The sequence below is a fragment of the Chiloscyllium plagiosum genome, chromosome 12 (genome assembly GCF_004010195.1).
Source record: "Chiloscyllium plagiosum isolate BGI_BamShark_2017 chromosome 12, ASM401019v2, whole genome shotgun sequence".
In the NCBI taxonomy this organism is placed as follows: domain Eukaryota; kingdom Metazoa; phylum Chordata; class Chondrichthyes; order Orectolobiformes; family Hemiscylliidae; genus Chiloscyllium; species Chiloscyllium plagiosum.
This window is the reverse complement of record NC_057721.1, coordinates 46989802-47005502: the sequence shown is the minus strand read 5'-3', so window position 1 is coordinate 47005502 and position 15701 is coordinate 46989802. Positions and strand designations below refer to the sequence as shown.

Here is a 15701-nt window from a genome sequence, read left to right as displayed (position 1 = left end):
ATCTTCCTTTCCACCTATCCACTCCACCCTCCTCTCTGACCTATCACCTTCATCCCCACCCCCATTCACCTATTGTACTCTATGCCGCTTTCTCCCCACCCCCCCCCCCCCTCTCATTTATCTCTCCACCCTGCAGACTCCCTGCCTCTATTCCTGCTGAAGGGCTTTTGCCTGAAACGTCGATTTTACTCCTCCTTGGATGCTGCCTGACCTCCAGTTCCACTCTAATCCATATTCAGGTTTCCAGCATCTGCAGTCCTCGTTTTTACCACTATGAACCTGTACTCCAAGTTCTCTTTGTTCCACGGGACCTTACTATTAAGTGTATCAGAAAGTCCTGCTAAGATTTCCCTTTCCAAAATGCAGCACCTCACATTTATCTACATTAAACTCCATCTGCCCCATCTCAGCCCATTGGCGATTCTGATCAACATCCCATTGTACTCTGAGGTAACTTTCCTTGCTGGCCATCACACCTCCAGTTTTGGTGTCATCTGCAAATTAGCTAACCATAACCTCCTATATTCACATCCATATACGTGGATGCGACAGCAATCCTTGGTCACAGGCCTCCAGTCTGAAAAGCAACCTTCCATCATGAACCTCTGGCTTCCATCTTCGAGCCTGTTCTGTGTCCAAATGGTTAATTCTCCCTGTGTTCCATGTGATCTAACTTGGCTAACCAGTCTACCATGAGGAACCTTGTCAAACACCTTACTGATGTTCATATCGATCATGTCCACCACTCTGCCGTCATCAATCCTCTTTGTTACTTCTTCAAAAAACTTATGATTTCCCAAGCACAAAACTATGTTGACTATCCCTAATCATGCTTTTCCAAATACATGTAAATCATGTCCCTTAGGATTCTTTCCAACGACTTGCCCATCACCAATGTCAGGCTCAGTAGTCTACAGTTCCTGGCTTTTCCTTACCACCTCACTTAAATAGTGGCACCATGTTAGCCAACCTCCAGTCTTCTGGCACCTCACCTGTGACTATCGATGATACAAATATCTCAGCTAGAGGCCCAGCAATCATTTCCCTGACTTCTCACAGAGTTGTAGGGTACACCTGATCAGGTTCTGGAAATTTATCCACCTTTAAGGTTTTAAGATATCCAGCACGTCCTATGTAATTGGGGCATTTTGAAAGATGTCACCATCTATTTCCCCACATTCCGTATTTCCACATCCTTCTGTACTGTAAACACTGATGCAAAATACTCATTTAGTAACTCCCCCATCACCTGCAGTTCCACAGGTGCAGGCAGATCTTTGAGGGCCACTATTCTCTCCCTAGTTCCCCTTTTGTCCTTAATATATTTATAAAATCCCTTTGGATTTTCCTTAACCCTATTTGCCAAAGCTATCTCATGTCCCCTTTTTGCCCTCCTGATTTCCTCCTTCAGTATACTCCTACTGCCTTTATTATCTTCTAAGGATTCATTTGACCTTTGCTGTCTATACCTGACATATACTTTCTTCTTTTCTTGAGCAAATTTCTCTAGTCATCCAGCATTCCCTATATTTATCAGCCTTTCCTTTCATCCTAACAAGAACATACTGTTTCTGAACTCTCGTTATCTCATTTTTGAAGGCTTCCTATTTTCCACCCGTCCATTTACCTGTGAACATTCATTCCCCCAATCAACTTTTGAATGTTCTTACCTAATACCACCAAAATTGGCCTCCCTCCAATTTGTAACTTTAACTTTTAGATCCAGTCTATCCTTTTTCCATCACTGTTTTAAAATCAATAGAATTACAGTCGCTGGCGCCAAAGTGCACCCCTCCACCCCCGACACCTCTCATTTCCTAAGAGTAGGTCAAGTTTTGCACCTTCTCTCGTATCCACATATTGAATCAAAAAGATATTCTTGTACACACTTAACCTCCTCTCCGTCTAAATCCGTGACACTATGGCAGACCCAATTTATGTTTGGAAAATTAAAATCCCCTACTATAATCACCCTACTATTCTTACAGACATCTGATATCTCCTTACAAATTTGTTTCTCAATTTCCCGCTAACTATTGGGGTGGAGGGGGTCAATAGTACAATCCCAATAAAGTGATCATCCCTTTCTTCTTTCTCAGTCCCACCCAAATAACTTTCATGGATGTATTTCTGGGAATATCCTCCATCAGTACAGCTGTAATGCTATCCCTTATCAAAAACACCACTCCCCCTCCTCTCTTGCTCCCCTTTCTATCCTTACTTTAGTATTTGTCTCCTAGAACATTAAGCTGCCAGTCTTATGCATCCCTGAGCCATGTTTCTGTAATTTCTGATTTCCAGTCCTATGTTCCTGACCTGTCCTGAATTCACCTGCCTTCCCTGTGAGGCCTCTTGCATCGAAACAATTGCAGTTTAATTTATCAGTCCTACCTCATTCTCTGCTTTGTTCTTGCCTGCCCTGACTGTTTGACTTGCTCCTTTTCCCAACTGTACTAGTCTCAGAGTGATCTCTTTCCTCACTATCTCCCTGGGTCCCACCCCCACCACCTTACTAGTTTAAATCCTCCTGAGCAGCTCAAGCAAATCTCCCTGCCAGTATAGTACTCCTTCCAATTCAGGTGCAATATGTCCTTCTTATACAGGTCACTTCTACCCCAAAAGGGATTCCAATTATCCAAAAATGTGAACCCTCCACCCCTCCCGCAGCTCCTCAGCCAAGCATTCATCTACCCTATTGTCCTATTCCTACCCTCTTAGCACCGGGAGTAATCCAGATATTACTACCCTCAAGGACCTCCTTTTTAAATTCTTGTCTAACTTCCTATATTCTCCCTTCAGAATCTCATCCTTTTCCCTTCCTATTTCGTTAGTCCCAATTACCTCCTGCTGGTCCCTCTCCCCTTTGAGAACATTCTGCACACTCTCCAAAACATCCTTGATCCTGGCAGCAGGGAGGCAACACACCATTCAGATTTCTCACTGTTGACTGCAGAAATATATGTCTGTACCTCAGACTAGAGAGTTCCTTTCACAATTGATCGCTTGGAACCTGACATACCCTTCCTTATATTAGAGCGAATCTTAGTACCAAAAACTTGGCTGTTCATGTTAGATTCTCCTGAGAGCCCATCACCTCATTTTCCAAAACAGCATACTTGTTTGAGATGAGGATAGCCACAGGAGACTCCTGCACTACCTGTCTCCCTCTTCTCCTTTTCCTGGAGGTGAATAGGATGCCCTGGATTCTGCACACTTCCAGTTGTTTGTGCTTGGCCTCCATATACTCTAGTCAGTGACACTCAGAGAGGTTGGTATCTTTGTAGATGCTTCTTTCCTGGTTTGCGTGTTCTAGGGCAAGAGACTCGTGTGTGTGGAAGAGAACAAAGGAAGAACAAAGAAAATTTACAGCGCAGGAACAGGCCCTTCAGCCCTCCAAGCCTGAGCTGATCCAAATCCACTGTCTAAACCTATCGCTCATTTCCTAAGCATCGTATCCTTCTGCTCCCCACATACTCATGCATCTGTCCAGATGCACCCTAAATGAATCTGCCGTGCCTGCCTCTACTACCTCTGCTGGCAACGTGTTCCAGGCACCTACCACCCTCTGTGTAAAGTACCTTTCACGTGTGTTCCATTTAAACTTTTCACCTCTCACCTTGAACGCTCAACCTCTCGTTATTGAATCCCTCACCCTGGGAAAAAGCTTATCTCTATCCACCCTGTCTATTCCCTTCATGGTTTTGTAGACCTCAATCAGGTCCCCCCCCCCCATCTCCTTTTTTCTAATGAAACTAATCCTAATCTACTCAACCTCTCTTCATAGATAGTTGGTGGGGATATTGCTTTTATTTAAGAAGGCTTTCAGAATGTCCTTATAGGATTTCCTTTGGCCTTCAAGTGATCACTTTCCATTGTGACCTCAAAGTAGAGCATTTGTTTGGGGAGTTTTGTGTCAGGCATGGGGACAATGTGCGCTGGTTGTGCATGAGCCCAGATGGGACCTATCCTAAGTTACTGAGGGAAGTGAGAGAGGAAATAGCTGGGGCTTTAACAGATATCTTTGCAGCATCCTTGAACACGGGGGAGGTCCCAGAGGATTGGAGAATTGCTAATGATGTCCCCTTGTTTAAGAAGGATAGCAGGGATAATCCAGCTAATTACAGACCTGTGAATCTGACGTCAGTGGTAGGGAAGCTACTGGAGAATATACTAAGGGATAGGATATATACCCATTTGGAAGAAAATGAGCAACATGGTTTTATGCAGGGAAAGTCATGTCTTACAAACCTAACAGAACTCTTTGAAGAGGTAACAAAGTTGATTGATGAGGGAAGGCATATAGATGTCATATACATGGACTTTAGTTAGGTGTTTGATAAGGTTCCCCATGGTAGGCTGAAGAAGGTAAGATTGCATGGGGTCCAGGGTGTTCTAGCTAGATGGATAGAGAACTGGTTGGGCAACACGAGACAGTAGTAGTGGAAGGGTGCTTCTCAAAATGGAGACCTGTGACCAGTGGTGTCCGTGCTGGGAACCATTGTTGTTTGTGACATACATAAATGATTTGGAGGAAGGTGTAGGTTGCCTCATTAGCAAGTTTGCAGATACTGAAGGAGACTGAGAATACAGCAGAATATAGATAGATTGGAGAGTTGGGTAGAGAAATGGTAGCTGGAGTGCAATCCAGACAAATGCAAGGTGATGCATTTTGGAAGATGCAGTTCAAGAGCAAACTATACAGTAAATGGAAAAGTCCTGGGGAAAATTGATGTACAGAGAGATCTGGGTGTTCAGGTCCATTATTCCCTGAAGGTGGCAGTGCAGGTCAGTAGAGTGGTCAAAAAGACGTAGAGCATGCTTTCCTTTATTGAATGGGGTATTGAGTACAGGAGTTGGCAGGTTATGTTACAATTGTATAAGACTTTGGTTCGGCCACATTTGGAATACTGTGTACAGTTCTGGTCGCCACATTACCAAAATGATGTGGATGCTTTGGAGAGGGTGCAGAGGAGGTTCACCAGGATGTTGCCTGGTATGGAGGGTCCTACCTATGAGGAGAGGTTGAGTAGGTTAGGATTATTTTCATTGGAAAGAAGCAGGTTGAGGGGGGACCTGATTGAGGCCTACAAAATCATGAGAGGTGTAGACAGGATGGATAGCAAGAAACGTTTTCCCAGAGTGGAGGACTCAATCACTGTTCAAAGTGAGAGGGGAAAAGCTTAGGGGAGATATACATGAAAAGTGCTTCACGTAAAGGATGGTGGGTGCCTGGAATGCACTGCCAGCAGAAGTGGTATGGGTGGGAACGATAGCGTCATTTAAGATGTACAGGGGAACCTCGATTATCCAAACGAGATGGGCGGGCATTATTCGGTTAATTGATGAAATGCCTTTCTTCTGGGGCTCGGAGCTTTTAAAGTCTGTTCCCCGTTCAAAAGAGACTGCAGCAGCACACAAGCCTTCCCAGTCTGCCTCACTGCAATGATGACTATAGGCCACCTTTCCCAGTCTGCCTCACTGCAATGGTGACTATAGGCCACCCTTCCCAGTCTGCCTCACTGCAATGATGACTATAGGCCACCTTTCCCAGTCTGCCTCACTGCAATGGTGACTATAGGCCACCCTTCCCAGTCTGCCTCACTGCAATGATGACTATAGGCCACCTTTCCCAGTCTGCCTCACTGCAATGGTGACTATAGGCCACCCTTCCCAGTCTGCCTCACTGCAATGATGACTATAGGCCACCTTTCCCAGTCTGCCTCACTGCAATGGTGACTATAGGCCACCCTTCCCAGTCTGCCTCACTGCAATGATGACTATAGGCCACCTTTCCCAGTCTGCCTCACTGCAATGGTGACTATAGGCCACCCTTCCCAGTCTGCCTCACTGCAATGATGACTATAGGCCACCTTTCCCAGTCTGCCTCACTGCAATGGTGACTATAGGCCACCCTTCCCAGTCTGCCTCACTGCAATGATGACTATAGGCCACCTTTCCCAGTCTGCCTCACTGCAATGGTGACTATAGGCCACCCTTCCCAGTCTGCCTCACTGCAATGATGACTATAGGCCACCTTTCCCAGTCTGCCTCACTGCAATGGTGACTATAGGCCACCCTTCCCAGTCTGCCTCACTGCAATGATGACTATAGGCCACCTTTCCCAGTCTGCCTCACTGCAATGGTGACTATAGGCCACCCTTCCCAGTCTGCCTCACTGCAATGATGACTATAGGCCACCTTTCCCAGTCTGCCTCACTGCAATGGTGACTATAGGCCACCCTTCCCAGTCTGCCTCACTGCAATGGTGACTATAGGCCACCCTTCCCAGTCTGCCTCACTGCAATGGTGACTATAGGCCACCCTTCCCAGTCTGCCTCACTGCAATGTTGACTGGAGGCCACCCTTCCCATTCTGCTTCACTGCAATGCTGACTGTAGGCCACCCTTCCCATTCTGCTTCACTGCAATGTTGACTGGAGGCCACCCTTCCCATTCTGCCTCACTGCAATGCTGACTGTAGGCCACCCTTCCCATTCTGCTTCACTGCAATGTTGACTGGAGGGCATCCTTCCCAGTCTGCTTCACTGCAATGGTGACTATAGGCCACCCTTCCCATTCTGTCTCACTACAATGATAACTGTAGGCCACCCTTCCCCGTCTGCCTTACTGGAATGGTGACTATAAGCCACCCTTCCCAGTCTGCCTCACTGCAATGGTGACTGTAGGCCACCGTTCCCTGTCCAAGTCATTACACTGGTGACTGTAGGCTACCCTACCCAGTCTGCCTCCCAGCAATGGTGACTGCAGGCCAGTCTTCCCTGTCACCATGGTAGGAAGTTCAGTGTTTGCTAGACTAAAGACCTGGAGAAGAAAAATCTACTGAGATGGTGCCTCACAGCCAACCTGGAGATGACCAACATGTAAGAACCACAGAATGGCCTCAGTGCCTGGACAACCCTAAAAGCTTCCATAATCAGCACTTGTGTGGATATGTTTGGCCTCTTGACCAGGAAACAGCAAGGCTGGTTTGTTGAGAACGATCAGGAGATCCAAGATATCCTAGACTGCCAAAGCAAGGCATTCCTAAATGAGCAGCTGCATCAAAACTTCAACAAAAGGAAACTGCCTTCAAGCAACCGAAGGCCAAGATGCAACAAAGGACCCATGACCTAAAGAATAGATAATGAGTGAAAGAGTGCAAGAGATTCTGCAACTCGCTGATGACCACAATGTGGGTGGCTTCTTCAGCACAATCCTTCATGATGTCCGGGATCCTACCCAGAGACCCTGCTTCACTGACTGCAAAAATAGAGAGTCGCTCATCAAAGACCAAGAAGCAGTCAATGCTCACTGGCGAGGCAGTCAGTGCTTGGTGGAGAGAGCACTTTGGGGGCGTTCTAAACCAAGATGCGGCTTTTGACGCAAGTGGTCTTGGCACTATCCTGAAATGCACATTGCCATCTCAAAACACCTCCAACCCACCGTGAAGTCAAAAAACCATCTGACAGCTGAAAAACACCAAGCCCTCCAGATCAGTTAGAATCCCCACTGAAGTACTAAAATATGGCAGAGAGGCACTCTTGACATGAATCCATGACCGCATTGCCCTTGTCTGGAAGGAAGAGTGTATACTGGAAATTTTCAAAGACACCATAATTGTGACCTTCAAAAAAGGAGACAAGTCTGACTGTGGAAAATACAGAGGGATTTCCCTATTGTCCATCTCGAGAAAGGTTATTACAAGAATTCTCATTAACTGCCTCCTCCTAGTGGCTGAAGAGTTTCTCTTTGAGTCTCAGTGTGACTTCCATCAGTCAAGAGGCACACATGATTTTCAGTGTATGAAAAATCCAAGAAAAGTGCAGGGAACAGCACACACATCTGTGCATAGCCTTCTTCAATCTCACAAAGTCCTTTGATGCTGTCAGCCATGAGGGAATGTGGAACATTGTCCTGAGATTCGGCTGACTGCAGAAACTCATCACCATTCTCTGCTGACTTCAAAATGGTGTGCAAGCTGTGATCCTCACCAGCGCTTCATCAAAGATCCAATACTCGTGCAAACTGGGGTCAAAAAAATCACATTACTTGCTGCAACATTCCACCCCGCCTCCATGATACTCCCCTTAAGAGTAGAAGTAACCTTGAATGAGTGGAGACTGTTCGAAACAATGCCTCCAGGCCAGAACCAAAACACCCCAACTTCTGTCTCAAGCTGCAGTGTGCAGCCAATGCTTGGATTTGCATAAGAAGACTAACCCTCTTTTTGAGGGTTGATCATTGGTCATCCAATGATTGTACCACCTGGAAACTCCAGCTTGCCACTTGTTGCTCTGGGTTGGCATCTTAGATTCATGGACTCTGGTATGCGACACCAGCCAACCTCTCAGAAATTTAATGTAATCTCTGTGATCCATTTATAGAATGCTTTTATACTTTAAAGCTGTACTCCAACTGGAAATGCTGCAGTAGACAAAGTGCATGCAGGGCTGTTCACTCACCCACTCATTCAATTTGAGCCTACCCAGATGTATCTTCTTGTACAAAGAAAGAACAAAAAAAATGTACAACCCACGAACAGGCCCTTCGGCCCTCCAAGCCTGAACTGATCCAAATCTACTGTCTAAACCTGTCGCCCAATTCCTAAGCATCTGTATCCCTCTGCTCCCCACCTACTCATGCATCTGTTCAGACGCATCTTAAATGAATCTGCTGTACCTGCCTCTACCACCTCTGCTGGCAACGTGTTCCAGACACCCAGCATCCTCTGTGTGAAGTACTTGCCACGTGTATCCTCTTTAAACATTTCAGCTCTCACCTTAAAAGTATTACCTCTCATTATTGAATCCTTCACCCTGGGAAAAAGCTCATCTCTATCCACCCTGTCTGTACCCTTCATGATTTTGTAAACCTCAATCAGGTCCCCTCTCAATCTCCTTTTCTCTAATGAAAACAAACCTAACCTACTCAACCCCTCTTCACAGCTAGTACCTTCCATACCAGGCAACATCCTTGTAAATCTTCACTGCACCCTCTCCACATCCTTTTGGTAACGTGGCGACCAGAACTCTACACAGTATTCTAAATGTGGCCGAACCAATGTCTTGTACAATTTTAACATGATTTGCCAGCTCTTATACTCAATACCCTGTCCAATGAAGGCAAGTATACTATATGCCTTCTTGACCACTATCCACCTGTGCAGCAACCTTCAGGGTACAATGGACCTGCACTCCCAGATCTCTCTGCCCATCAACTTTTCCCAAGGCTCTTCCGTTCATTGTACAATTCGCTGTAGAATTAGACTTGCCTAAATGCATCACCTCACATTTGTCTGGATTGAACTCCCATCTGCCACTTTTCTGCCCAACTCTCCAGTCTATCTATATCCTCCTGTCTTCTTTGACAGTCCCTTATGCTTTCTGCTACTCCACCAATCTTCATGTCATCTGCAAACTTGCTGATCATACCAACAGTGCCCTCTTCCAGATCAGTTATGCATATCACAAACAACGGTGACCCCTGTGGAACACCACTGGTCACCTTTCTCCAGGTTGAGAAACTCCCTTCAACTACTACTCTCTGTCTCATGTTGCTCAACCAGTTCTTTACCGACCTAGCTAAAACACCCTGCACACCATGTGACTTCACTTTCTCTATTAGTTTACCATGGGGAACCTTATCAAATGCCTTACTAAAGTCCATGTATATGACATCAACAGCCCTTCCTTCATCTATCAACTTGGTCACTTGGTCCCTATGCTAGAGCTAGCAAATTCACTTTACTTCTTGCATTGCCATTAATTGCAGATACAAATCCATGGTTGTCAGCAGTCCTCAGTCATATCAAGCCCATAGGGTTGGGGATGGAGGGGGATGAGGTGGAAGGTTCCCGGCACAGTAAATCAAGAGCAGGCTTTCATACCAGACCAGGGGCTTGGACTGGATCACTTGAACTTGGCTGGTCAGAGTCTGACTCCTGTCCTCATAAGGGAAGAGGAGTCAAATGTTGGGCCGCCCACAACTTAGCTTGGTTCTTCCTGCTGATTGTGGGCTGTTTTCTCCTTCAATTAGAGGGAGGGAAGGATTGAGTGAGATCTAAGTGGCTGTTAATGCTGAAAAGTATGTGATTGGCCTGAATGATTGAGTTGCAGCTGCAGGGTTATAGGAGGTCTGGGTGATGTCAGAAACTAGCTTAAAAATGTGTTGCTGGAAAAGCGCAGTAGGTCAGGCAACATAAGCCCTTCTTCAGTGATATCAGAAATGGCAAGTAGGGAGTAGAGAAAAGATGGTGGCTCTCCTGCACTGCTGGGCTTTTTTCCAGGCTGAGCCTGCAATGAACTGGGTGGCAACCTCAGCCCAGCCTGACAGGTTTTTGTGGCCTCCTCTGTCCACCCTGGGGTAAGAGAACAACTGTCATTTGCATCACATGCCCATACTGACTTGCAGGTTCCTCCCACAAAAGAAGGCTCTGATTTCACCTTCTCTACCATGTCACTGTGCAGGTAAACTCCAGACTGACAGTGCACATGATCTTTTAAAGATGGTACTAGTGCTAGAGATATTCCAGTAATGTCAAGTCTTTCAAGTATGGCAAGTGGTACAATTGAACTAGCATTGAACAAGAGCACAGCCATAGGGACGTGGTAGGTAGTTAAAGAAGGGAGTTTGTGATGATATTATGAGAAATCTCATTAGACCTCGCAGAGAGAAATCCTCAGTAAAACTCTGCAAAATTGACACTTGTAAAATATATGAAGATTCAGCCTTTATTTCTATATCAATTAAAACGATGATACAGGATGCTTTTCACTTTCATTTCTGATCATGGTAAACAGAGTGTTTTTTACAATTATGTCCATATGATTTCTGTTTTTCTGTATCAGTTTTTATCATATTGTTTCATTTTAATTTGGCAGGAACTCAACTTTTGATAGAAACTTCTATTCAGCAGAATGTGAAGTGTTTTATCTATACCAGTAGTGTAGAGGTGGTAGGACCAAATGTAAGAGGTGATTCGATCTGTAATGGTGATGAAGACACAGTCTACCCTGGCAAACTAAAATTTTACTACAGCAAAACAAAAAAAATCGCAGAACAACTAGTGCTGACATCGAATGGATGCCTCCTACCTAATGGTGAACAAATGGTAACATGTGCTATACGACCCACGTATATCTATGGAGAAAACTGCCGTTTTATGATACCACATTTGGATGAAGGAATCAACAATGGAAATATTCTGAAGAGAACTTCCAGGAAGCAGGCACTCGTGAATCCTGTTTATGTTAGCAATGTAGCTTGGGCTCATATTTTAGTGGCTAGAGCTATGAAAGACAAGGATAGAAAGAAAATTGTTGGTGGAAAATTCTATTACATCACAGATGATACCCCACATATGAGTTATTCAGATTTTAACCATGAGATGATGAGCCCTCTGGGGTTTACAATTCCAGAAAAGCTTAGTATGCCTCTGCTGCTGATGTACTTCACATCTTTCATGATGGAGATGCTGCAGTTTTTGCTACAGCCATTTATTACATATGTTCCCAGAATAAACCGACACCTTATTACAATGCTCAACACGAAGTTTACCTTTACTAGCCACAAAGCCTTCTCTGATTTTGACTACATACCACGTTACAATTGGGAAGTAGCAAAAAAGCGGACCACCGCTTGGCTGGCTTCAATTGTACAAGACCGGAGAGATAATTTAAATAAAAATAAACTAGAGCTACAGAAACAAAAGTCTAAATCTTAGGGGAGAAAAGATTGAAATTCTGAATGTTTATTTTGGTGCAGTAGTCAATGTTTTTATGTAAAATACCTGAGTATGAAATTGGCATAATTATTACCTCGTTTTGGGTGCTCCCAGAGTCCATAATATTCCAAAACGAGGCCTGGCCTTCATTGTGCACATACACTTAGAAATTAGTGGGATGCTATAAGATTGCGATGTTATCACAGGTTCATTGATTGTTCGCAGAAGTATGCAGCATTGCCACATTAGTTTTTACTTATCTGTTCACTATGTGGGCCTCATTAGCCTGATCAGCATTTATTGCCTTTAAGATCATGATGTTCGTCAGCACTTTGTACTGATTTGACCTCGTGGTGCTATCTTCAGCTCACTGCTTCAACTAATGTCATTTTTTTAACCTACATATTTGAATGCAGAGTGTCAAAAGTGATCCCTTCGTCAGCAGTATTTAAAGGAATCCATCTACGTTTCAGTTAGTTATTGGTTGATTACTTAGGACCGTTATTTTGTTTTATGAATGTGTTTTCTTAAGTTGTTTCAAGGTCCACAGGTCTAAAAGTGGGGATATGGCAGATTTTTCAAGATTTTTTGCTGACAACACAGTTGCTCCAGATATGGATACACTAGTTGGCAATTCCTTTCTAATATGATTTGACTTTAGAATAAAGTGACTACACAGAGCAGCTCAAGTTGTAAGAAGAGATGAGAAGGAAGAGAAGGATTCTTGACAAGTTAGCTCAAGATGTTACAGCAATTCTTTTATCTGAATCTCTGTGAGAAAGATTATGTGAAAGCCTACCCTACTGTTTGAAGGAAATGACTGAAATCTGCCAATTGTTGCAGCTACAGCTATAAACTCAGAGCAGGGCATGAACTGCATTGACAGTGCTGTGAAAGCGATGTGGCAATGTACCTGACTCACTGAAGTCTGCACCTGGACTTATTTGCAACATTTTGCAGTTTGCTGTCCAGTGTTGAATAAGGAAATGTCATTGACGATTTTATTCAGTGACAGTTGACAACTTATCATGGCTCAGTCAAAAAGTGTGGTGCTGGAAAAGCACGGCAGGTCAGGCATTATCCAAGGAGCAGGAGAGTCAGCATTTCAAGCATAAGCTCTTCATTAGGAATGACATTCCTGATGGCTGTGGCTTTTCCAGTGCCACACTTGTTGACTTTGATCTCCAGCATCTGCAGTCCTCACATATCATTTCTACCTGGTCAGGGCTCAATTAGCTGGTAGAGTATACAAGCTGAGCGATGTTGGCTTAAGACATGCAGGTTGGATGAAGCTATGAATCAAGATTTATGAAAATTGCCAGTAGGTGAGCAATGAGTATGCAATGAATTGGACAGTAACTGAGGCTCAGTGCAGTTGATAGAATACACCATTTGAAGATACATTCACATGACCTTGACTGCTAAAGTGAGGCCATTGGACATCTTGTTGTGCTGCATCCATTTCTTTTGGACATGAATCCTGGCATATATTTCCTTGACTGTCTGCTCTCTCGGTATTTTCAGGACACCTTTCCCACTTTACACCTCTTCCACCAAGGCTCATAACTGAGCATCTGAAAACTTGGAGTCTGCCTAAGTTGTTCCATTTTTCATCCTTTCCCAGATGAGTTCCTGCATGACTGCCAACAACTCATCCTAGCGCAATGCATCTTCCATTTAAGAAGTGTAAGTTAGCTTTTAATGGTCCTGACAAGTTATAACATTGGGATCCTTGCTGATGCACACAACCAATGAAAAGCATGGTTAGTATAATTTAAATAATATAATTTAAATGACCAGGCACTATGCAGTTAATGTGCTACCTGTAAAATGCCAAACAAAAGTGTTGTAACCACACATCATGTGTTATTAATTCTCCAAAATAATTGCCATCCCTGAAGTACAAAGCGTTAAATTATGTAAATTGTCAAAATCAAGTTGACCACTGCACTACAAATAGTATTCAGTAGAAGTATTGCATTTGCAAAAACATAAATCAAAGTACACTGAAAACAACAGATTTGGTTCATCATCTGTCAGTAACCTTGGCTGGCCTAGCATTTTTTCACCTCGGCAAGGAAGCAGTTTATGATGATGCTACTTTTATTGTGCCCCTACAAGTAACTGAAATTTTTGCCTTCCGTCTGGTTGCAGTGCAAAGACTGAAAACAGCCAGCTTATGTTGTACAAGAGGAACAGAGCACTTAAAAATTATGGAAATCAGAAACACAGCAAGAGAAAATATTCAGCAAATTGAATTAATCATTAAAAAGAAGGAACACCAATATTGTAATTCTGAAGATTTCCAAAATGATTTATATTTCTCTGTAACCATCAAAATCAAATTTATGTAGCACAGCATAATGAATATTCTGAATGCAATTAAAATGATTACATTTCCTCATAATTTTCAGTTAACTGTGACTTTTACACTTTAATCACATTTGGATTTTAATTCATAGTGCAATGAAAATCTTATAATGATAGGTCGAATTGAATTAACATTATACTTTTCGCTTTTCTTTTAACTGCACAAAAAGAATTGACCTTTGTATTTGTTAGGTTTACAGAGTTTTTTAGAAATAGCCCATAAAAGAAATGAAACACGGGGGACCAGGCATCAGGACCAGATGAGATGGGCATTTTACCCCACAAGGATAGAAGGCACCTTTCGAGAACAATTAAGGATGAGCAATAAATGCTGGCTGAGGCAGTGACATGCACATTCTATGAACAAATAAAAAGGCCATAAGGTGTAGAAGGAGAAGTAGGCATTTTGACCCATTGAGTCTGCTCTGCCTTTTGATGAGATCATGTCCAATCTTATAATCCTCAGCTTCACTTTCCCTCCTTGTCCCCCGTAGCCCTTGGGAAAAAAAAAGTGCTCATTCTTTCTATGGCTTGACGAAACTTTTTAAAAAATTAAATAACGTTACCATATTAACTCTCAACCTTTGCCAGCCAGGGATTCTGAGTTTTCTCCAAATGTTAACCACTTTGAAAATGACCACAAATGAAGAAGGGCTCATGCCCGAAACGTCGATTCTCCTGCTCCTTGGATGCTGCCTGACCTGCTGCGCTTTTCCAGGAACACATTTTCGGCTCTGATCTCCAGCATCTGCAGTCCTCACTTTCTTTACAAATAATCACTGCCTGGAAGCAATAAAATACATACAAAACCTATCCAAAGTCTTCTGGTTTTGTGCCCTGTTTTATTAAGCATTTGCATTGTTGTCTGAAGCTGAGACAGTTTTGGTGCTTCTCCCTGCGGACCGAGTCTTACTAGTGAGACTGAGCTTCATCAATGGAATGTAGGAGCCAATTAATTAGGTTTAGTTTTGCTTTTATTCATTTTATTTTACAATACAGCAAGTTATAAAAATAATCATAAAAGTATATGCAATCAGTTAGAATTTACTCATTGATGTTTTAAAATCATTGGAATTTACTTATGGTTTCTCAGTGCAATTGATGCTGCAGAAACATTACCAAAATAAATTTCATGTAAATATGGGCCCTTGAATCATTTTTCTCTTGTGTCCTTTCTTTAATTTGTAAATTTCATAAATATCTCAATAAATTATAAAGCACATTATTTTATTTGGATCTTGATATTATTACAATACTTCACTATGGCAACAACATTTGAAAACAGTGGACAACTATCCCATGATCCAATCCCATGTGATTAAGAATCAGAACAAGCGATGTCTTATGATTAAATCTCCAGGAATAAATAAAACTGGAGTTGCCAACACTAACATAAATTGGTCAAAATATTTTAGAAGATTCAAGGATCATCTCTGGGGAAGAAAGTCTAATCACACCATGGTAGTTTGTGGAATTTCAATATAGTTAATTAGTCTAGAATTGAAAGTTAGTTTCTCAGTTGTTATTACTAAAACTATTGTTGAATGTCTTTAGAAAACTATCTAATTTCTTCAGAGAACTGTCACTTCTACATCATCTTATCTCTGTGG

General features: G+C 43.1%; 1 protein-coding gene across 2 annotated transcripts in view; it reads left to right on the top strand.

The window, feature by feature from the left end:
• Nucleotides 1-15307, top strand: part of hsd3b1 (hydroxy-delta-5-steroid dehydrogenase, 3 beta- and steroid delta-isomerase 1) — a 21314-nt gene extending 6007 nt beyond the window's left edge. The window contains exons 3-4 of one of the 2 annotated variants that reach the window (XM_043700968.1): nt 10880-11109; nt 13876-13988. In XM_043700968.1, coding sequence (XP_043556903.1) covers nt 10880-11109; nt 13876-13887 — 242 coding nt within the window. In that variant the 3' untranslated portion in view covers nt 13888-13988. Of the gene's footprint in view, nt 1-10879; nt 11110-13875 lie in introns of both variants that reach the window. The other variant, XM_043700969.1, reaches the window with a different exon arrangement.
• The last annotated feature ends 394 nt before the right edge of the window (nt 15308-15701 follow it).